The 23,989-nt window shown below is 55.3% G+C and overlaps 1 protein-coding gene and 1 long non-coding RNA gene across 3 annotated transcripts in view; one reads left to right on the top strand and one right to left on the bottom strand.

The window, feature by feature from the left end:
- Window positions 1-23,989, bottom strand: part of spen (split ends) — a 198,380-nt gene that overhangs the window by 69,989 nt on the left and 104,402 nt on the right. For both annotated transcript variants that reach the window (XM_050168424.2, XM_050168426.3), the window contains exon 2: window positions 58-438. In XM_050168424.2, the coding sequence (XP_050024381.2) occupies window positions 58-438 (381 nt within the window). The remainder of the gene's footprint in view (window positions 1-57; window positions 439-23,989) is intronic.
- On the top strand, window positions 4,702-9,425 carry LOC129382001 (uncharacterized). Its single transcript, XR_008610088.2, has 2 exons — window positions 4,702-6,251; window positions 8,905-9,425. It is a non-coding gene; the product is annotated as an uncharacterized lncRNA (long non-coding RNA).

Here is a 23,989-nt window from a genome sequence, read left to right as displayed (position 1 = left end):
GACAACGGCAACAACAGCAGACCAAGATGGCGTTAGCGTGCAATGCGGTATACGAACCTTGGGTTCCTCGCGGGACCCTGCGGGGCGTAGGGTGCGCCGGGAGGCGCGACGGCCGCCGACGGCGGGCAGCCGGGTCCGACGAGCGCCGAGCCGCCGCCGCCGGCTCCGACGGTGCCGCCGGGCGCGACCAGTGCCGACGGCGCGACCCGGGACGCGGCCGCCGCAGAGGCCGACGACGATGACGCGCCGGCCGCGCCGTCGTCGTGCGAGAAGAGGGTGGCCGCGGCCGGCTCGTAGTACTCGGTCTTGAGTAGCCGATCGTCCAGCTTGTTCTCGGCCACATGCGCCTTGGCCGCCGACCGGAGGTCGATGAACGACACCGTAGCGCAAACGCCGTCCGCATCGCGACGGATCTTCACGCTCTGCACCTTACCATACCTGCGCAGAAGAAGGAGGGCGGCGATTTTATTTAGCCGTCACTCGCGCTTGCAGACAAACGGGATTCAATGATGAACACGTCGGCTGGAAATAAGCGCCAAGAAGCAAATACATTTGCCGTGGCATCGAAGGGAATGCGAGGAAGTAAACGCCTCACTACAGGGAACTAAGGCAGCGCACCCGAGTGCTGTCGCGCGTTTCGACTTTTTTTTTTTTTTTTGTCCCTACTATAACGACGCGCGAGGCCTGCACAGTATAGCAGACATCGACTTCTCGTGAAAGAACTATTTCACTCCCGTACGCACCAGCCGTACGCGTGACAAACAGCAACAGGTGGTGATTGACTTTCGAGTCAGTATTACCGAGCGAAAAATAAATTCTCGATATGAATGGTCAGTTCTGTTACGCTGTTACTGATGGAAGGGTGCGCTGCGGCCCTCTACAAGTGCACATACGCGTGAATGCGTGTGAAACACAAACGCGAGTGCTCAACGAACATCCGCCAGCAAAGTCAGACCTTCTGTTGCTGTTACGACTGCGATTATCATCTTTCCACCCATTTTCGCACACTAATTAGCCCCCCCATCTGAAAGAAAAGAAAAAGAAAACCATCTACCAGTATTGTGGATAAACAGGTCATTTATTTATTTATTTATTTATTTATTCTTTTTGCAAAGCCGTTTATTAGTCACCGGCGTTTGGGACCGACCGTTAGCGCAGGGCACGGACTCTCGACACGAGCGGCATCCACGAGCACAAGGGATGAAGAGGACGACCCACTACACTGTTCCAATCCGTCTATATACAACTTATTTATTCAGCATTCACCCTCGGGTACACGATTCGCAGAGCATCCGTGCACCCCCCGTGGCTCGCCCTATATATATATACCCACACAACGTCACAAGCACACAACGTGCTTCTTTCGTAACCTAGCGTCGGAAGCGCCGTTACTGTTTCAGCAAAGAGAAGCAAAAAGGGAGGATCGCGGTCCTCGCAAGGCTCAGATAAGATGCTGCACACTCTTCAGAAGGAGGTGGAGCTATGCAGACTAGCGCTTAGCGTCGAGCACAGACTGCGTATGAGCGCGGTGACATCCTTATTTCTAGCGCGTGGTCCCGTTGTGTTACTTGCAGCTGCTACTACACATAAGCACACCCTGCACAATGGGACGAGAGAGAGCTCGTTTCCTTCCTCTGTTTACCCGTGTTCCGGCGTTGTTTTTTTTTGTTTTGTTTTTCTCTCCCGGACCATAACCGCGTAACAACCGCGCCTTTAGCGCGCGTGCAGTTTACCACAGGGCTTGCCAGGAAAGCGAAGGGAACCGCGCAGTAATGAACGGGCCTGGCATTTTCCCCCCGTGATGGACCGAAAAGCAGCGGCGAACAGGCCAACAACGCTGCGAGCCGAACGGGCTGCACGCCATGCGTAGTATACGGGGTGTACACTGCCATAGGAACGGACATAACGAACGGGTGGTGGTGTGATTCGAAGCCTGGGTAGGGCAGTGGCGTGAAAGCGGGAAAAGGAAGACAACAACCAATGAAACATTAAGCGGAATCTTCGTGCCACTGCATTGTGGGAGTACCACACAAAGGTTTAATTGGGCGAAGAGTGTGTTTGAGTGTGGAGAGAGGTGGGGGGGGGGGGGGGGGCGGACCTGTGTGTCTGCACCGTCAGCAGCGCGCAGCGGGGGGCTCGCTCAGGGATACAGACACCTCCCCCACCTCCCGTGCCGAGGCATTGGCGCGGCGATGAAAACATCCGCATTGCTCGACGACTTTACGTCACCAGGAAAAGAAAGCTGCTGCGCACGCGCCGCTAGTTGTGAGGCCGCTGCAGAGCGCAGTCATCCTGGCGTGAAGAGGAACGCGAGAAAGGGAGAAAGCAAAGTAGAAACAAACTCGAAACAAAGCTCGAGATAACGAAAATACGAACAGAAAAAGAAAAGCGCCTGCCGGGAAAGAAATATCTTCCCCCCCCCTCCCTCTGTCCACCCTTCAGTCTTTATGCTTTTTCCTCGTTCCCAGAGAAGACGACGACGACCCGAAGGATGCAAGAGGCTGATGGAACTTGCGCAGAACGGAGTGCCCGTGTAACGAGACGCCGATGGGGGCAACGGGAATTGCTTCCGGTGAGGCACGATCGAATCCTCCGGTGGTGCACTATTACACGCCAATACCAACGTCGAATCTGCGGAAGCTCCGCGGACGGGGCACGTAATACGATAGGCACGGTGAGTATGCGGCATCCCTGAAAGACCCCGTCGAGCAAGGAACAAACAACCGCGTTCCATTAAGGCGAATTCCCGCATCCATATGCGGCCACACGACACCGGACACTTGACTCCCGTTTTCATGACAGGCCACGACAGCAGAAGGGATCGGTGAAGCAGCTTTCGACGGCGTACTGGAGTTGGTGTTTTACCGACAACTATAGGGGACCAAACTGAAGCAGCGCCACTTGAAGGCGCATGACAGCGGGCTCCCGTTCTTAATCTTGTGTTCCTCAATATGAGAACGATCAAACAACTTTCGGGAACACGGACGCAACAATTTCTTGGCTTGGCGGGTGCGACCCCGTAACTGTATAACGCCTGCTAGTTGAGGTTTTCCTACACAGACGCACGGACTGCACTTTATATTGTTTCAGGATGTACGTATTGCCGGGTATGAAACATCACCACTTTCTATACCTCCTTCGTTGCGTTTCCTTTCCCTCAGTTGACTGTTCGCGTTCAAAAAAAAAAAAAGGCAAATGAGAAGGCACTGTCACTGACCTAGCTCTCCACAGCGACCGACAGTCACTGCTGATGGAGCTCGGCTTGTCTGATTAAAATCTGTCTAAAGCCTAACTGAAATGAAACACTTCCTCATATTTATAGCATTATTCTGCACACTATAAGTATGCTGCGTATGACCCCTCTCAGCGTTGCTAGGTGCGACTATTGCAGCCGTTGCGAGTTAATGCTGAAAGGTGGACTTCGTCACAACTGGAATTCTCTCTCTCGTGTTATCTTCAAAGCGTGAGATACGCAGGCGGCACTAACTTGTTGACCTCGACAAACTAAACAACGTCAATCGATATGCGTTCATCCAGTAGTAAGTGCTCCAATCGCATATTTGCATACCGTTTGTACATACTGGTGTTGTGCACAGCCCTCATTTCGGAATCTTTCTGCCTCGAACTGTGGGGAGCATCTTCCCAAGCGCAATGACCATGAGGACGAGAAGTCGCCGACTTGCAATGAAAGCGCGGTCTTTTGCTGTTGTGACGAGTGGAACGGCTTGGAGCAGCCACCGGCACATTCGACTATAACGGCCCGTCTACGCCGCGTAAAAGAACGTCACAGAGCTGAAGCGCGAGATCATTAATCGGGGCCGCATACACGCACACGGGTGCGGAAATTGAGCTACTCGGGGTGTTTCACCGAGGAATACCAAGATTGTCCGAGACCATACGCGACGCCTGGGGTAGCTGTAGCCCAATGATAAACCGCTGTAGCTCAATGGTAAAGCATTGTGGGCGCAACGCGAAAGATGTGGATGCGGCTCCCACCTACGACAATTCGCCTCTTCGTCCCTTGTCCGCATCATTTCCACGTTTCAATTAAAGTAAGAACAGTTAACTGCCGCTAAGCTTTCGCTGGCTTAAATTTTTGTGGGCTTCATGCGGCGGTTGTGATTCTCCTGCCTCGAAATGACTACATACTACCGAGCGACATTCACGCGTTTCAATGTTCCTCAAGCATGACTGATGGTTACTTGACGTCTCTAATGCTACTACGACATTCCAGAAAGTGTGTGTGTGAAGCGCTCAAAACGACGTCACAAAGAAATCGATAAAACGTAAACACGCGGAGAAGACATCCGATGATTCTCATAAATCGGCCACCTAAGGCACGTCTAATGAAACAAGCGTTGGTCGCAAATTTTCGAGCGCTGTTTCCTCCCTACTACTGAGTACAAGCGCAATGAAGAGGAAGTAGGCAAGAGAGAGAGGAACGCTCGCAAATCAGAACTTTTGACTCCACGTCACCCAGCGTCAACGCCTTCGAAGACGTTTTATCCGTCCGCGCCACTCATTCTAGCAGGCCACACACGGACAGCCGTCGACGGAATACGCACTCTCGTCGTTCGTTCAGCCGCGCCCGGCAAACGAATCCCTTCATTTGCTAACAGTCACGTAGCGCCTTCAGTAGTTGTATTCAGGGCAGCAGCTCGCCAGAAGATCAGCAGCAGCCGAAAACTAAAATTCAAACATACCGCACCCCCACAACTCCAGAAGAGAGCGCTTGCCGCAGGCCCCGGATAGGGTAGTGCCGCCGCAGAACAGCGCCAGTCGTAGCCGACCGGCCAGCTAAAGCCGTTGGCGCTGGCTGGCTGCGCGGAGGGGCGCAATTACGTTCGCACTAGTTTCGGACGGGTCGTAATTATCTCGCAAAATCGCACCCCATCCCTTTTCTTTCATTCGCCGTTCTCTCTCGCTCGTGCGCGTTCCCACACACAGCGGGCGCAAGAGATGAGCTCGGAGGGAACGAAAGAAGGCAAAAGAAAAAGACCACGAAAGCGTCGTCATTCTGAAGTCGCGTCAGCCGGGTGGGGGCTCCGAAAGAAACACGCCGCCGGTCCAAATTGCGCCGCTGCGTCAGCGAGCGAGGCAGAGCTACACGAACGCTGCTGCTGCTCCAGCACAAGACGGCGACGAAAAAAAAAAAGAAAGAAGAGGGAAAGAGAGATTCTCCCTGCAGCGCTACCAGAGCAACAGCGAGCCAGCTAGCAGCAGGGCCCGGCAAGTGCGCGCCGCACAAAGCGACACAAGAAGCAAAGCAGAAGAAAAAAAAAGTGCAGTATAACCAGAACACACGCATAAAGACCGCGCGCGCGCCCCCCTAGAATAAGCCCTGGGAGGAACGAAGCCCGCACAAGAGCGGAGTTGGGAGGAGGAGCGGGCCCTGGTAGAGTTTGAAAAGAACGCCGAGGAGCACTGGTGGAGGGGAAGGAGACAGGCAAGTAAATAAAGAAAGCACACGCAAGCCTGCAGAAGCTGCAGTGCACAGGGAAAGGCACGTCGGCTACAGAGAAGGCTGGAACAGCGAGCGAAACGACGTCAGCTTTATTTTTTTGTTGCTGTCTTCTCCTTTGGAGCCGGGCGCTTATTTTATCCTCCTACTCGCCATCTCAGGGGCTATTATCGCGCGCGCGCACACTCCCCCCAGCCACCCGCTGTTTTCAGGCCGCAACAGCTGCGCTCGCCTCCGATTGGACGAAACGCGCTGGCGGCTCTTCCAGGCAGACAACGGCACCCCCCGCTTTTACCGCAGTAGCAGAAGAGCGGCGCGGGCTGTGCGCAGGCGCGAGCTGCGGAGAGGGCGCGCGAGCCTGTAGAAGGACGGACGGCTAGGCCAGAGAACGGCGCTGCGCATCCTAGATCGAAACCCGCCGCCCCGAATTGCCACGTAGGCACTTGTCTCCCACCATATTTGCAAGTAGGCACGGGATAACGCCGCTGGCGAGTTTCATATTCGACAAAAAACGTCCCCAGTACGCTAGCGAGTCAGAATGACTTTTTTTTAAACTTTCATCGGCAGCGGCGAAGCTGGAGTATAGAGTACGTACAGCGCTACGCCGGCCATCCGCTCACAGGTGACCTTCGTTTCACAACGGGCTATGTAGAGGAAGAGATTCATTAAATGTGTGCATCATGCATTGTGCTGCGGCGGAGCGCCATTTCCTTCTTTTTTTTCTTCCGTTGCCGAAATTGTGATGACTTCCTGTTTTTCTTTGAACTGCACGGCGAGTCCAGCCCAGTGGGTAAGGATCGTCCTTCCTGCCTACTTCCTCTGAACTATTAAATGCAGCTGGAACTCTTTTTTTGTTTGAATGATTGATGAAAAGACTTGTTCACGCTAGACGAGGTATTCGCCGGGAGTGTTGCTCGTCTATCACGGCAGGAAACGGTTATTTTTCGGTGACAAGGGTGTCTGATGAGTATTTTCTTTATGTTACTTACAAACAGGTAAAAGCTGTAAGTATGTCGTTCTTCGCCAAATGTATTATACACGCCAGAGTTTGGAGTGCCAGTACGCGCGGCCTAACACGCCTGCCTCTCAGGACGGCGGCTATTACGGCAGGCGTGGTAGTTGCCCGAGTTCGTGACGGAGCTTTCGCGAGATCGTTGGGGTACACTGAGATTGAAACGCAGGGATAAAGCATCACTTGTGAACCAATTCGTTTCGATGCCATAAAACTACGTGTCGTCAGAAACAACGCACTTCCCAGACTAAGCCGTCGCCATGATCTGACGCACACAAAAGCTGCGCAGATTTAGCAGCTGGTAACAGCCACGAGCGCCAGCCCTCTGGCCCTGCCTCGGTCCGGCGTCGTTTGCCGGTGCATGCGTGGCGAAATAAGCGCTACCAGTGTGACGACAATCAATATGGATGCGCATATACAAGCAATGTTATGTAAACAACCACAACCATACGCTTTTTTGTTTGTTTTTTACACGACACCGTTCATGCGAGGCTGGTGTCGATTTTTGTCAGGCACTAGTGTCGCAAGACGGGCTGAGAATGGGAACATGAGAAAGTGTTCGGAAATACTGCGAGGTTACCGGGCGTTTATCTACACACAGAGCTGAATATTCGCCTGCCTTCCATTCAGTGACCCATGCTTATCAACACACCTAAGCAGTGCTGCATGAAAAAGCATGCAGGAGACCACACTACTTCGAACAAGTGTCGCGCTTTCTCGCTGTCGTACGTGGCACCAATTTGTTTCAGACACTTGGTGACGTGCGTCGCTTATGCGAGAGCCGCCTAAGAGGAACGGAACAATAGCCGGCCTATATAGATTTGCCAGGCTGAGCTGTGCACATCAAGCTTGTAAATAGGGTGCCCGCGATTACAATTAACCATATCTATGCTATAGTGAGTGACTGCATGGGCCTCGGAAACGGATCGATTTCATAAAACATTTCGGCGTTCGCTACTAGCTTTACAGCGTGGGAGAAAAAGAAGGGGGGGGGGGGGGGGGGCAAATGCGTTTTTGTGCCCTTAACGTCAGCAATACTCATGGCTTCGGCACCGAGTTGGGCAATAAAAGCGACTGCACGTCGTGTAGATCCGCATGCCAAGAGCTGTGCCGAGCCCTTTCTGGCCCTTCGAGCAAATATTAGGCGCGCACGGCAAGCTGGAGTGCACCACCGGCACACAAGGACATCGGCGAACTAGAGCTCCTCAGCCATCCGCCTATATATCAGCGCAGCGGAAAAGCTTCGCCGCGACTCCTTCCCGAAAGAAGACTGGCGGTAGCGCACACACCAAACCAAACCGCTTGCTTCGCTTAAAATTCAACCATGTAACCCACTTCCATAAGCAAGGAATGACAACATACAACAGCGCGATACTTTCGCCTCTATTTTCCCAGCTGCGGGAATAGTAAGCAACCATTTAAAGAATAAATAGTGAAAGCTACTAAAAACTGGAGGGCTGCCAGGCTAGGTCACAGTGGTGTGAAGTCCGGTTAGTACAGCTCAGACTCGCATGCACCAGCAGCCAACACAACCGCGGTAGCAAAGCCCACGAAGACCGCGTCGCGTCGAGCCAACAGTGCGCGGCGGCCTTTGGAATCGCGGCCCCCGGGCGAGTCCAAAAAGCGCTGCGAACTGACCCCCTCCCCCCATGCAGCTTTAACAGCCAAACTTCGCTCGCCAAGGAAGCCAGGTCGGTGGGGCCGAACCTTAACGTTAGTTGCCTGGCGCGCGCTTCCCACGGCTCAGTCGGCAGGTGCGTATACGGTCCCCCGACCGAGTTGGCAGCTCGGAAGGTCACGTGACGCCGTTCCCACAGCGCCCCTGCCACCTGACGAGCCCACGTGACCTGGACCACTGCCGAGTCGGCGCACTTTTTTTCCGTTTCTCGTGCGTTTTTGTATTTCTTTTCCTCTCTTCGATATTTCCTCCCCAAGCGTCGTCTCTCGCCCTCCCTCCCCCCTCTACCACCACATCCCTTACATATCCACGATCTCTCTCTCTCCCTCGTCCGCTCGTCTTTTACCTTGGGCGCGGGGGTAGGATTTTGCTTTTGCCCGGCTTCCAGCTCCGGCAGGCGCGCAGAAAGCTCGTTTATTTTCTCTGCGGCTCGCTTTTTTTTCCCCTTCTTTGTGTCGGTCGGCGCCGACCCGCTTCTTTCCCCGTCGCAGCTTCGCGCCCACACCTCGGTACGCGCTTCGCTTATTCCTCCTCCTCAGCCGTCGACCTCCTCTCGCTCTAACGCCATGCTCCTCGCGTCCTTCCCGAGGACGGGACCAATGGCGTGCCGCCACAGGCCTTCCCCCATTCGTCCTCGGCGCGACAAAATAAAGAACGCACGCGGCAGCCTTCCCTCCCTTTTTGCCGCGCAAGCAATCCCTCCCCCGCCGCCACCTTCTCAACTGCACACACCACTGTCTCTCTCTCTCCAAGTAGTGTGCCCCGCTCCATCCAGCGTCGCCCGACAGCCGAAGCCGCCACCGCCGAGCCCGGCCGGCACGGCCCGAACTTCCCACGACGCCATTGCAGAGGGTGCTCATGTATATGCAATACGGCGTTCATTAAGTAACGTAAATAAATTCGCCCAAATGCAAATGAATCTTTCGACGATCTCGTTTCTTTGAAAGCGAACAAGTGCGGCGGCTTCTTTTGCTACGGACACCACATGCATCATCGAACTGGCAACAACACAAGAGACGAGGGGCCTCTCACTCGCGCGGACCTCTCGCGTAAAACGCCGCCATCAACAACGTGCGCCTGCAATTAATGGATGCAGAGGCCACAGTCGAACGTGACGCAGCGTCGTTGTCGCAATCCTTGGCTTCTGCACGACATGGCGTGACTTCTTCGCGTTCCGACGGAGACACGACGCGCTGTAGTGCAGCGAGCGAGCAACACTGCACCAATCATGGCGGTGATGACTCGTCATTCGGTTTATAAGAGTCATTTCAAAACCCAGATGCGCAGGAACATTACCACACACATAACAGAAAACTTCGACGCTATTAGCTCCCACCCAACAGGCAATAAACGTAATGTTACGGCAGCGCTGGGCTGTCTGCTATACAGAAAAGGTGGCCGACGCGCTTCGGTGCCACCGCATGTGATGCCTCTGGACACGGAGTCGACGGCCGTCGCTTTGCATAATTGAACGCGCTTTACGCAGCAGACACACCCGTCCCTCGCGCGATAACTCAGCGTTCGCCTCTTAGGCTACGGTGGTACGATCCAGGTGGTAATCCGTCGTCGGCAGCGAGAAAAACGAAGCACGACTGCGAGTCGCAAGACTGACTTGCCAACATGCGCCTGACGCACACTTCGCCGCCAAAAGATCGCGAAGTGTCCCGCACGGTGCCAACACGCGCGCACACACACAAGACGGCCAAAGACGAAAACAAAAGCGCCAAGGTTCGCAGACCGCTCGGAAGGCATCGGCGACTGCAAAGCGACCGCAGCGCGCGCTGTCACGGCATCTCTCTGGTAAAAATAGAGCTCCCGCGATCGCACGACTCGTTTGCAGATAAAGTTTAACGATCTCCCACCCCGGCTGGGCCCGCGAGGACTCGAAGAAAACCGAAGAGGAATGCAGGAACCCGAGGATGCCACCAGAGCCGTACGCTACTGAAGAACAGGGTATAGACCTTAGCTCGCACGACAGCACAGCTAAAGAAGTCGGTTTCACTCGCCGGGCGTCGCAGCGGGGACGTCGCTGCTGGCGTGGAAGTTTTTAACAAGCGCCACGGCGGACGCCACAGGGCACGTGCGGTTTGTTACTCTTTCGGGGAGCAAGCAAGTTCTGTGCGACCGGGGTCAGCTCCCAGAAATACGGCGATTGCATGCGGCCCAGAACGGCGACGAGAAAGAACTAGGAACAAAGGCAGCGGCCGCAAGCAAAACGAGCCGAGACGAGAGACAAGATGCTCGGCGCCCAACACGCAACCCGTGTGCCTGGCAGTCGGTGGTGTGCTTGTGCACATGTGACCCTACGTGGGGTCGGGTTTTGGCAGGAAGACGTCACTGTCCGACGTCGCGGGGTTGCTGCAATCGAAGAGATTGCCTGCCGCAGGAAAACGAGAGTAGCTCGTGAAAGGCATACCCGATAGGTCATTTTAGGGACAGTATCACCTTCTGAATGACATAACGTTCAGCGCTTCGCCTCACCGAGGAAACAGGCCTCCCCGCTAACGCGCAAGGAAACTGTGCGACGTGAGAATACCGCTAGATGGGGTTTAAGACGGCGCTTACGCCACAACAACCACTTCGACTGGCTGAGCCAATCAGCGTGCTCGTAAACGTGATCTCTCCGAATGCGGTCGATCGAGAATTACGGTCCCATAACTTGGCACGGTAGCTCCGGACAATAACATGACCTCGCTAGTACTGCTTCACAATGTCTATTTGCGCAAGACTGTCCTTTTCCGTCTCGTACCGCTTCTTTTGAAGTCGCTGTACGACGAAGAACGTGACGTCACGTGCAGCCTGTAATACAGATTTGACAGATCGCCTACAGCGAGCGACATCACGGGAATAAACGTGCGTCGACCTCGCAGGAGCGTCCTCCGGTCAAGCCAGCCCCGCTGGGTCGACGGCTGACAATCGGGAGGACGAGCACGACGCCGGGACTGGATGGAACCTCAGGCGCACACCCGCCAGCACTACGACCAGCGCGCGTATATCCCATGCCACAGCAGAGGAACCGCGCTACTGATGGCGGGCGGCGGAGAAGAGCACGCCTCGCAGACGCAATCCAGAACCGGTTGCGCCGCTCCCGCCGGCTGCGGAGCCGCCCGAGGACATCCATGTAGCGCCTACACGCACGTGCGCAAAGCCATCTCCTCCGGCACAGAAAACAGGTGTGGCTGGGGTCACACAGGTGTTCGCCTCCGAGGCGGCACCGCGCTCGCTACGCAAGCGAACAGCGTAGAAGCCAGACAGGTCTAACTCGAACGAAGGTTCCATCGGTTGCGCATCGAGAGAGAGAGAGACATAGGCGGCACGCACAGCATCGGGGGTACGGCTCACCGCTGAATACTGCGAATGCGTTCCGCGCTTACAATCACTGCACGACCAAACTTCGTGCAGGTGCTAGCCGTTGGGAAGCCGAGTGGTGTCACAAACAAGACCACTACGAACTATAGACGTCATCTTTGTCCTCAGCGTTGTTGTAAGCCCAAGCGGACAGGCCGGCCTCGCAGTGACTAGGAAATTTTGAGTATTCCACTACGAATATTCACGTCACGAGTTCCACGTGCAGTATTAGGCTTTCCTATGCTCGTCTGCGTTGCCGCAACCTGCACTTTATTGCAAGTATATATGCTCTGCTTTTTGCGAAGACTGCATATTCGTCGCCACAAGTATGTAGCGCCGGTCGCTCTGTTTAGCGTGGGTCACAAATGAACACAATCGAACAGCTGTTACAAATTTGACTTCTGCCGACCGCTTCAGGGTGCGCCAAATCTTACGGCAAGTGTGACGAGTTTGTTCATCCCCGCTGCTTACGCATGAGGCACACGAAAGCTTTCTGAAATTAGGCACCCAAGTACAGTTGCGCGCTGCAACACGGTGCCTGTGTTCGAAGGGGCTCCAAGACTACACGGCGGCGTTGACGTACGAAAAAAAATTAATAAACACCATTAATTGAAACAGTGTTTCAATTCTCCAAGTTTTCGTATGTCGTCGCCATGCCGCCTCGGAGCTCCTTCGAACTCGGGCACCCTGTTGCAGCTCATATTGTACGACGTAACCAGCCTACAAAACAATCGGGCACGGAGCTTTCCGCCACAGAGACGTGCAGTCGACGCACATGCGAACTGCGCAAATAATTCCTCGAGAGGCAGGCGGCGAACAGTCAACAAGTTCACCGGGCACGCATCCGCAGGAAGACAGCCGATCATTCTTCTGCGCGCGGCAGCGCTTCTCTCCGTTTTCCAACCGCAAGCTGCAGGGCCAGCAGGGTGCATGGCCAAGCACGCGGGACAGGCCCGGCCGCATCACCCCCCAAACGAAGCGCGCGCGCCGCGTACGTCGACAGAGTCTTACGTCAACGAGGCACCAAGCCAAGAGGAGCGCTGCGCGGTTCCCCTCGGCCAAAGCCATCGAGCGCACGAGTCATCACTCAAAAGGTTCCACGGAGCGCTGCGCCTGACTGGCAACCCTGCTTTCCCGTTACGACGCTTTCTGCCATACATACAGACACAAATAGGGACGAGGACAGGAACATGTGCTGTCCGTGGGTGCCTTTCTGAGGCGTATTGACCCCCATCGGCAGCCCATCGGAGAGGCCGTAGCTACCCTGTGAGCCAATTAAAAACTGACATAACGGCGAATTCGACTATATGTCGAAATTAGTAGAATGGCATCCAAAGTAGCACGCGGCGCGTTAACACGGAAGCCAACGCCAAACCGGCAAAGTAACGGCTACTGCAGCAGCAGTTCGAGGTCAGGATTCACTCGGCAATGCCTTCGATGTATAGTTTTCCTAAGAACCTCCCTTTTAGTATACGGTTCATTAATTTCAGCGCAAGAACGAGAATGATTTCCGGTCGTGAACACATATTAGGCACTCCCTTTCAGCATGGACGTCACTGCATACGTCACACCCCCAGAAACGACAGGGCACACTCGCACCTTCACGTTGCCTCTGCTAACGGCGCTTTCCAGCGGGCGAACAGCTGAGCGCACTTGTCGTTGCAGCAATGGTGACCTCGCGAGAGCTTGCCGCCGGATTCAGTGGTGCCACTGAGACTGGTGCGCGAGCTTTCTTTTGAGCGAGATTCGCGCAATCGTGAGTACACACGGCTGCTGACCCCTTTGGAAAACACCGCCGCCCCAGCGGGTACCACGTTCGCTTGAAGTCAACAGCAGCGACACGTCCAGGATAGGTGCTCGCCCAGTATACGGTTAAAGCACTGCACGTATACGCAGTCGCAGCCCCATATACGGACAAGCTACATAGGCGCGCCCAGAGTCCGCGCACGAAGCAGGAGACGTCACTGTTTGACGTGGAGACCCGAACAATGGCTAAATAATGGGTCGCGAAACTGGGACAAATTCATCCGGCGCACTTGAGCAGCGGGCCTTACACCGTGGGCGGAGCAGCATGCCGCGAGATTGTGTCTTCCGGTCACGCATGCGCTAGACCCGCGCAGCGTCTCGACAATACCGCGCAACGTTGCCAAAGCGGGGGCTGCAGCGGTGCTTCGAACAAAATACGCGAATCCACGCGTTCCTCATTGGTGCATCGGGACACTCGGTTGCGAACACGCCGGTCCGTCGAGTCGTCCGTGTACCAGTTGTTTATCTCTAGCAAGGTACAGTTCTCGTGGGTCACGTGCTCCGTGCATGCCCACCGCAAAACTAAACGCAGCAATATATATGCACCGGCACCGTCGTGCCGATCGTGGCTCTACATAGTGCAGAGCTTTCTCCTTCTCTGAACGCCAGGGCACGCGTCCAGAGACAAGATCTCCCCGATCACGCTGTGCTGCACGGAAATGGCGACATATGTGCTACAGCTTTAGCTTGCACGAAAGTGCTTCGCCGAGGTCAGGGATTTGGTTACCGGCCTAAACGCGTGAGCAAGAGAGCGTGAAAAAAACCTGTCTCTCTGAGCTGCTTTGCTATTGCGTTAAAGGGGCGTTACCCGCCAGTGACCGGCATTAACCGGTCGTGGGCTTACAGTAGCACTGGAGCTGGATCACGGCGTCTTCGTTTCCTCCGAGCAAAGGTGGAATTAAAGAAATTACGCTATAATCAGTGCACCGGCAGAAGATAGCATACATGTGAAATAGCTCGTGCGTATCGAGGAGAACACTTATTACCAAAAGTGCAAAAGTAAATTAGGCGGAGAAGTCAGCGGCCGGCAGAAAACGAGCTTCTAGAGTAAACAGCAGTTGAACGAAGCAGTGCGTCACGAGTTTCGAAGCGGGTAGCAGACGCAGAACGAGGAGCCGTTAACAGCGCTGAGAAAGTCATTTTCAACGACGTTTTTCACGGCAACAAATTGAGGACGTCGCCGCTCGCTGCTGTATTTACATGAAACTTCTACAGGCTGTACAAAAACACGTGGTTTCTTTATTGATTCGCTCCGAGATGTCAAACTGGTTCCGCCTATATTAAGGAAGGAACCGAAAAAGCGAGTGGAACGGAGGCGCGCATTCTCTCGAGCCTCCAGAGGCGACGACCGGCCAGCTACGCGACTTCCTAGCTCGCACTAAGATTAGGTAAAGGCAATGCAGGCCGCGTAGAGCGAACGACAAACACCGAACAGCCCGAGTACGAGCGAAGCCCGCGCCAGCAGTGTTCACGAAACGATTGCCCAGCAAGGCGGCTGACGTCGATGCCACAAACGCGCCAGCCCCCTCAAGCTCCGCACACGCCATCACAGCGGCTCCCTTCCTTGCCGCTGATACCTTACGGCAATCCATTTCGAACACGCCGCGTATCTGAAGTCGAAAACGCGAGTGAATCGTGTGCAGCACGAACAAAGACTGACGGCCGATGCAAGCGTGCTTAATTTCCAAACGCAGTCGTGTATCTCGACAATGTATTCACGGCTCGCAAGTCGCGTTTGTGCCTGTCACATCGCCCAAACCCACAACCCCTGAAAGGAAGAGAGATACACGAAAGTTTTCACATGCAGACGAGACGAAGCAACAACAAAGGCGTTCGAACGCGCCAATGAATGTTATCGCACGGACGGCGCGCTGACCGTAGCTGAGGCTTCCGCTGCGCTGCACGTATCTGATTCTGGGACAGCCTCCGGCAAACAGCGAGAAACGGACACGGTGGGGACCCAAAGTCCCATTCCTTTCGCCATCCGTCTCCGGCTCCATTTTCTCGCGATCCCGCCGGCGGCGTCGACGGCGGCGCGCACGTGCACGTGGACACAAAAACCGGCGAATGGGGAAACAACAAACGAACAATCCCCGCCCGACGGCGACCAATGGCAGCGCAGAGCAGCCCATCAGGGAACCAAACCAGCAGAGCCAGCGGCGCGCCTGCTCGCCGCCTGGCAACGGTTGCCGCGGCAACCGAGGCCCGCTCGTCGTCGAAGCTGCTTCGCTTCGGAAGAGCCGGGGGCCGTGTATTCCCATATCAACCTCTTTCCCCCAGCGATCCCGCTCTCACGTCGACGTCAATCCTTCCGGTGGTGTGCGCGCTTTCGAAGGGTAGCGGTGAGGGAAGGGATTGTCCCTCCCGCCCCGACGGACGGACGGACGGACGATGAGCTTTTGGCGAAATGGGAACCCGACAGGAGGCGGCTAGGGAACTAAAAGAGTGAGAGGGAGAGACGGGAAAAGGGGTAAAATGCATCCCGCCGGGCGCTCGTGTGTTACGACAGCCACGTCCGAGCGCGAAGAATAGAAGCACCCCTCCGCCTCCCCTTGATCCGCGCGCCTCCCCTCGCCTTCCTGTGAAGCCTCGCTTTCCGCCCAGGCTCGGAGGAGATCCTCTTCCAATGTACACCGCCATTACGCAAGCCGGGGGATGAAGCACTCGCGCGGCGAAGCAAGGGGGAAGGGCTCCCGAAACGCAGGATGAATGGGAGATGGGGACGGCAACGCGAAACAAGAAAACGGGCGCGCGGAATGCAAAAGAAAGCGCCCGCCCGCGGGGAGGACAGACCATTCGTCCGGCGGAATACAAACGAAAACTGCGAGCGCGCGTGCGCCTGCCTTTTTTTATTCACGAAACCCGAGAACTGGGGACGGACGGAGGAGGAAGGGGAGCGGCCAAAACAAAGATCAGAAGCCCCAGAGCCGACGGCAGCGTAAAAGTGTCCTCTTCGTCCTCTGAACAGGCAAGGAAAAAAGAGAGAGAAACGGCACGGAACGGCCTGGAGCGCTGTTGTGCGCAAGGCCCCGGGGATTACGGCTAATCGCCGCCGCTGCAGGCACCGCTCTGGCGGCTAGAGACAAAAGGCTTTACCGCACCTGCAGCCTGCGCTTCTCGCTTCTCGCTGGCGGTGCGGCCGCCGGCGCCCACGCGCTGTGTCGTACCACACACAGCCAGCCGAATCACGTATACCCCCCCCTCCACACACACACACACAAACACGTCTGCCCGCTCCCTGCTTCTGCAACCGAGTTTGGCCTGCGCCGCTTTTGTCGTCTTTGGCGGCGGCGAGTACCTGCTGCTTTCTGCGTGTTTGCGGACTAAACTTGAGAGCTTCGCGCAATCCTAAAGCTGCGAGAAAAGGAGAAACGGCCGCCCGCGGAGTCCGAAAGAAGAGAAACTCACCGAGAGCGAGGAGCAAACTCAGGCTCGAGCGCTACTGTTGGCGCATGCTTCTGGATGATGAAAAGGCTCGCCGTGCTAACTCCTGCCATAGGAACCCCAGTTGCGATCCCCATCCAATCTAAAGCTGCCAAGAGGAACAGAGCCTACGGGTATAGACGTGAAGGATGCCCAAAAGGCAAGCCTCGCCTACGTGGTAGAAAAAAGCGAGAACAGAAGACACGGAAAGAGAAATAAACAGGACAAGAGCTGTTGGTTTTTCTTTCTGTGTCTTCTGCCCTTCCAGCTGTTTTTCTTCTTTTTATTTTCAACCATGGACAACATACACTAAATCAAGCAGTTTCCACTTCTAGTGAATCCTCACCTACCCCGCAGGGCTCTCTCCGCATATGGTTGTGATTCAAATTCTTGCAGCATTTGCTGCTAGCTACTTGGCCTATAGCGCGCTGACAGGCAGGATTCGTGCGGCCCAGGTCACCAGCATAGTATAATCTACACTGCTTGCCTGGTGGCAATGGCGGCGCCGTAGGATGTTCTGCGCTCGCCGAGAAGCAGCAGCAGCCTCCTCGGGAATTGGCGTGCTCGCAACGATAAGACAACGGCGCAGGAAGGCCTTAGAGGAAGACGGGCACGCGCCAGAGATAAGGCCGGCGAAGGCGTCCCAGCGAGGAACACAGCTATACGGCGTTGGACTTTGAGACGCGCCATCCAGCGAGGCTGGTCCCGCTGTGTTGGGCGTACGAAAGCAGCAACATAAATTCTCTAGAGAGCAGAATAGAGCTTGCCGTAAGTCCTGTCACTACCGCCACCTCCTCGCGTCTCAATTTCTCCGAGGCCAAATCCCCTGCACGATTACGGTCTTACCTCCCTCGGGACGAGGCGCCCGACGCGCCGGATCACGTCCGCAGTGCCTGCTACGGAATTGCAGTAACCTCTGGGGTCCCACCCACACCTCCTACAACTTCGGGACTCGAGACACACACACGCACGGGCATAGTACGTTTCGGTAACGAAGGATTTCCCGCCTGTAACGCTTATCGAAGGAACAACGGGAAATACGGTGTAACTTCAAAGAGATAAAAAAGCGAGTTTAGCGATACACGACGACGCAGTTCCCACACTCCACGAGCGAGTGCCGGTCTTCTCAAAACAACGTTCGCTTTCCACGGCATGGCACAGCGCCGGCTAACGTGCGAACACGCTGCCACCGAGCCACGCAATTAAGTCTATGGCGTCGCGTGGGGTCGAGGGTCAGGACGGCGGCGGCTCTCATCTGGTTAAAAAGAAAAAAAAAAAAAAACTTCCTCACGAGCGAGCAAGGCCCCACACTCGCGTTATTAGCATTCAACGTGAAAGGAAAGGGGGGGGGGGGGGGGTAAGTGCCCACAACGACGACGAGCACTTGGCTTCCATTACGCGCACATCGATCATGGAGGGCCGCCGCCTGCCGCCGCCATTTTCTGCTCCTGCGCGCGCGACATCACCGAAGCAGCGGGAAAGTACAGCGGGCGATGTCGGAGAGGGGGTCGGTAAGGCACGCGGCAGCCGGCCACGAGCGCTCGTTAATAACGGCCGGCAATTAACACGGCCGCCGGACAGGAGAGAAGCGCCGACGTGACACAGCCTCCTCGGCTGGCGAGCGACGGACGGCGCCCCGCTTTCCGAGGCAACGGCACGCCGCCCGCGTGCGGTACAGCAGTAACTGGCAGTCCACTGGCGGGGGGACGACCACGTAATCCACTCAACGTCGTCGCCCACCAAAGCCTCTTCCTCCCTTTCTCGCCCAGTTGCGGACAGCAGTAGAACCGCGACAAATTTCGGGGCGTGGCGTGTGTGCGCTGGCCCGCTCTGGCCACGCAACGACACCAGCAACGCAGTCCACGCTCTTAATCTAGCCGCGCGACTGCTGCGCGCTGGAGCATGTATAGTCTGGCGGGCTAGTTGGTACTGCATCGTGCGAAACGGGCAGCGCTGAAAACAGATCCTCTCTTCGTTCTGTGCCTTTCAAGCGCTGCTCTTATCAACTCGTTGCAGCTGGCGTTAACCTAATAGGTACGTTTCAATAGCAAACTAATAACAACAGCGTCCGCGACCAAGCCACGGGCTAAGACCTTCGCTTTTGGTTTCGCCACTGGACCGATCGCGGAGCGCAAACCGCTTAACATCAAAAAGCACGGCTGCCAGCTCCGTCCGCGCAGTAGGCACCGTTCAGCGCGAGATGATTATGGCTAAAGAATACAACTTTTCTCTCTCTTCTCTCCCCCCCCCCCCTCGACATTTACAGAAAAGGGCGAATCAGTGCATCCGGGTCGGTCAGCGTGCAACAACAGCTTCGAGACAGCGCATGCGCTGTCTCGAAGTGCGTGCGGCGGGCGCCGCGGTCGTCCTCGCCCTCACGCTCTGGGAGATAAAACCGTGTACAAGGGCTAGTCTGCTCACCGAGGCGCGCCCACGTCCACTGCACGCACGAGCGACCACGACGCTTCGCGAGCCGACAGGGTTTGTTACGAAGAAAACAGAGGTGATACGAAGCGTACGCGCCAACGACGGCGCTGCGCATCGCGCGACTGTTTCTCATCGACGCACGTGCGCGAATGGTTGTATATATGTAACACTCCCCGCACGTGCACCGTACTAACCGTTAAAGTACACACACATCAGCCCTCCGGCGTGTGTTCAATTCCCACTGCCACCAATAAAAGTGGTTTCATTCGCCATAGAAGCAAGTCTCATGGGTCGACTAAGTACACTCCCACCCCCCCTCAAAGCCCTTTTCCGTTCGATCCCATCCTTTAGGTACTAAAATTCATTCTATTTGTTTGCTTTGCCCGAGTGTTTTCCCGTGGACGAACGCCAGGCGCTGCCAACGACACCGGACAAATCGACCACTGGGAAAAGAGAGCCCCCGCGGATAACGGCCCACGATGCTGTGTGTGCATGTGTAAAACTCGGGACCTGCGGCGTACAGAAAATCCCCACGTGGCAGCTGCAAGGCGTGCGTGAACATCGACAGCGCCCGCGGTCGGAATGGGAGAGAGGACACCGTCCGTTGCTTGCACGAGCGCGCTGCGTATAACGAAGCGAAATTAATTATTTAGATGGGCCGTAGAAGGTGGAACGGACCAACTCGAAAAGCTCGAACGTACGTACTCTGGGTGCGTTTGTCCTCTGCGTAATTTCCAAACCAATCTTTTTATTGGTCTTGTAGTATTCTTTGTGCTAGTGGTTCCCATACAATACCACGGCACTTATCTCTAGCGCGTCTCCCGTATAATGTGTCGCTTAGCAACGGTGACTCACGCAGTGAAATTTCCAGTTCGACGCTTCACTTTTAGACGTTTTAGACATTTGCTTGAAGCCATGTTTGCATACTCTCGGAGACGCTGTAAAAACGCCTCTCAAATGCCAATTGCGCGCTTGTCTGTAGCGCTTCCACTTGGCTATACAAAACGAGAAAGCAAGACGCTACCGTCAGACGAGAAAGCCAGTTTAGTAAGATGCAATGAAATATCACTCGGTAAGGTACGTGACCTACCTTACCGAGTGAGGGGCTGCGCTGTTTCTCGTCTGACGGTAGCAAGACGCTATTGTCAGACGAGAAAGCCAGTTTAGTAAGGCGCAGGGAAATATCACACGGTAAGGTACCACAGTTACGACCTATTACACAGCGCACAGGCCGCGCCGACAGCAACCCGCTGCACCAAACAGCAGGGCTTCTCAAACGTGCGACCTTCTGAATCATCCAGTAACTGTACCCTGCTTATGCTAAACCATAGCCGATATTCTCCTCGGCCTGGAAACCACATGACAGTGCGGACCCCGTAACGTCGCACGGCGCGATGCTCTACGCTGCGCTTGATCGAAAAGTTCTTTGAGGTCCCTTGGAGTCCATCTTAACAGAACTGCACTTACGATGTATGGAACCCTATTCTGGCATGCGTATTCGGGGGCACTTAGCCAACATGCCTTTCACAGAAGACCTTGGGACCGTGGCCCCGTGCATCTGCTACGTACAAAGCCACAAAAGCGCTCCTGTTTCTTGAAATGCACCAGCCTATATTACCGCTTGTGATTGACTCAGCGACGAACGCTTGATTGTGTTCGTACTAGTCCAAAGTGTGAACTTCTCTATTCCTTCTCATCTTTCGATCCCTTTCCCCAGTTCGGGGTAACCTACCGGGCTCAGCCCAGTTAACCTCCCTGCCTTACCCTTATGACTTCTCTCTCTCTCTTTATCGTGCACCACACGGCACCAGAATAATATACTGCACATGCCACGCATAGGAGCCCTAGCCTGGCGAACACAAAGTCGGTTCTCACACTCGAGAATATCGTGCGAGATACGAGGCGACCTCTGCCCTCGCCGCGGAGGCGCGCGGACACATTCCAGAGATGAGCCGCGTTTATCGCCGGTGCCGCGACGGACTCGCCGCTATCTCTATTGGCGCTTATCTCCGGGGCCGACCAGGCTCTTCTGAGAGTCCCGGACACGTCGGACCACGACGTGGGCCCCCCGATAACGCGTCGACGCCTTCTCGGAACAGCGATTGATATTCCCCCAAAGAACGTGATGCCAAAGCAGCAAGCGCGAGACACGCGTCGTTCCGCCGCGATAACATTGTCCTCCGCGCTCGGCGAGCGCATGTGGTGTACGCCCCTCCCCCCTCACCCCACTCCACCCCTCCCGGGGTGCATGCAAGTCTGGAGAGACGCACGTCTCCACACAAGCGGTTACGGGCGTGAGCGGGGAAAAAGGGGAAGAGGACACCATATCTGATATTCGGCCATCGTATTCCGGGAAATCAAACCATCCTTCGAGTTTCACATAATGAATACTTAGAAGGATACCTGGTGCTAGGAGGGTCCGGCAGGACGTGAATGGCGGAGGGTACATGGATATGTCTGTACTTCGTCCCGGCTCCAAGCGACCGCTCTGTCGTTTTCTTTTCTTTTCCTTTTTTTTTTTTAAGTTAGGCTTTTTGACGAAGATTCCTTAATGCGAATTCCTTCTATATACCGCGGTGATCAGTCCGTAATTCGCCCACAAATTCTGCTATCCGACCGTTCCCAGAATACTAAAAAAATAAGCATGTTTCTTCGGAATGGTCAAAATAACTGTTCGCGGCGTGTTCTACGGTGTAGACAGACGCCAGTAGCAGAGGAGCTCTGGTTTAAATCTACAACTTGCCGGGCGTTCTTAAGGAGCACCAAATTCCACACTAGTGCGCGTGCAGCCGTCGCCGCATGCCCCGCTGCCATCGCTATGCGGTCGCCCGGGCCGGTAGTCGAACCTGCGACCTCACGCTCAGCAACGCGCGGCGCGTCTTCAGCCGCCGAGGCACCGCGGCAGGTATACCAGCTCAGACGGCGCGCACAAAAAAAAAAAAAAAAAACTGGCGGCACACCACTCACTTGTCGATACAGACAAATCGAACCCGCGAACTTCGTACTCGGGAGCGGCAGCGCCGCAGCCGTCGCGACAACGTGGCGTGTAGGAAAGAGGAGCACACGGCGGCCGGAGATACGGCGCAAAAAGTGCGGCACCGTCCACTACTCGTCGAGCAGGAAAAGAGCGACCGACCGAACGAACGAAGCAAGGCATCGGGGGAGACGCTTGGCGGAAAGAATGGGAGCCGCGCCAGCCGACGACGCTCGCCGAGGTGCTGCTGCTGCCGCGACGCGAAGGGGGCCGCCTCGCTCATTAGGGACCCGCGTCACGCACCGCGCGCTCGGCCAACCGGGACGGGACACGTGGCGCACACCCCGCGGACGCACAACCACCGACCGACACACTCTCCCCGCACGGTCGTTCGCGCGCTTCCGCCGCGCGCGTCAGAGAGATGACGACGGTACGGGCGCACGAACAAGAAATGCAATCTTACGAATCAGTCGGTGCCAGACCTCGTCGCGCAATTAAGCAGCGCAGTACGGGCGCGGAGGACGTGAACCCGCGCTTCGCGGTTTCGGCCGCGACCCGATGACGGCGCACGTGGAAAGCAAGCGTTCGTCGCCCCAGCCATCGCGCCGGAACTGCCGAAACGCCTGCTGCACGTATACAAGCGGCGTCAAAAAAGCTTGCGGACCGTGAAATCCGAGGAAAAAGCTTCAGCCCGGGCACGTACAATGGTATTCGGCTTTCCAGCCCCTATAGCCAGATATGCGAACAACGTAGTGTTGTATAGTTTTTACTGTCACCGATCACAAACTGCTCACTAATTCAATGCTTTCTAAAGCCTTGTTGACTGTGAACTTTTCACGCCGACCGAAACAACTATCTATAAGCATTCGTTTGAAATTGAGAACGGTTCGAAGTCGGGCTAGTTGATGGGAGAACATTTCAAAGGGAATAAATAGCATACGGCTTTCTTGGACGTGTATTTAGCGCTCCTCTTTTAAACGTACGCACTCGGGTTCAAGTCGACATTCCACCCAATCCTTCGTCCCACCTGCTCTCACAACTCAAGTGCGAAAAGTGTAGCGTCGAGCGAAAGTGGAGTGAAGGATCACCGTGGGAACTGGGGCGGCACTCTCGATCTATCACTTTCGGGGCGAGTTTCACTCCCCCGTGATGCAACGTCCATCGTGAAACACCTCGCTGAACCCACGGCTATCCCTTTATCAACGCACTCGAGAAAATAAATGTCTTTGGGAGATGCGCCATTTCCCCCTCATTGCACCAGCTCCCAGCAGTCTCGGCCAATCAACGCTCAGTGAGAGGGATATTACCGAGAGTGATCGATGGAGAAAACTGTTTAAGAAGCGACGCCAAAACACAGCGGGGGCGCCAGCTTTCACCCCACAGGCCGTCGAAAACGCACAATTGTCACAGGGATAACCCAAAATCACACACACAGGAAGACCAGTAATTCATTTGGCTTTGAACTCGCTGTGACAGCAGCGCAGACAACACCTATACAGAGCACTGCCTGATGTGGCTTACGAAATGCTACTTGTACAGACGCCACCACTCTCAAGAGTCCGTGTGTAGGGCGCGAAACCTCGCCAAAATTACCAAGCCCAAAGTAGCGCGCTAAATCGGCGATTTATGCATCCCCAGCCTTCAACTGCACATTACTGCCGCAAGAGCACGATGAGTCAGATTCCTAGTGGTGCGCAAAGTTCTGCTTTTCTTCGCATTATTTCAAGGGGTGAAAAGCCCAGGATGACGAGATGGCCTTACAAACGATGGTCGACGTAACGAAAGGACGGGTTCAGCACACACATACTTCAGTTCTCCGATAAAAAAAAAAAAAAAGAATGAATAAACATAGATGGCGAC

This window comes from Dermacentor andersoni, chromosome 3 (assembly GCF_023375885.2).
Source record: "Dermacentor andersoni chromosome 3, qqDerAnde1_hic_scaffold, whole genome shotgun sequence".
Classification (NCBI taxonomy): domain Eukaryota; kingdom Metazoa; phylum Arthropoda; class Arachnida; order Ixodida; family Ixodidae; genus Dermacentor; species Dermacentor andersoni.
Note: the sequence above shows the minus strand (reverse complement) of the source record. Positions and strands in the feature narration are given on the sequence as shown.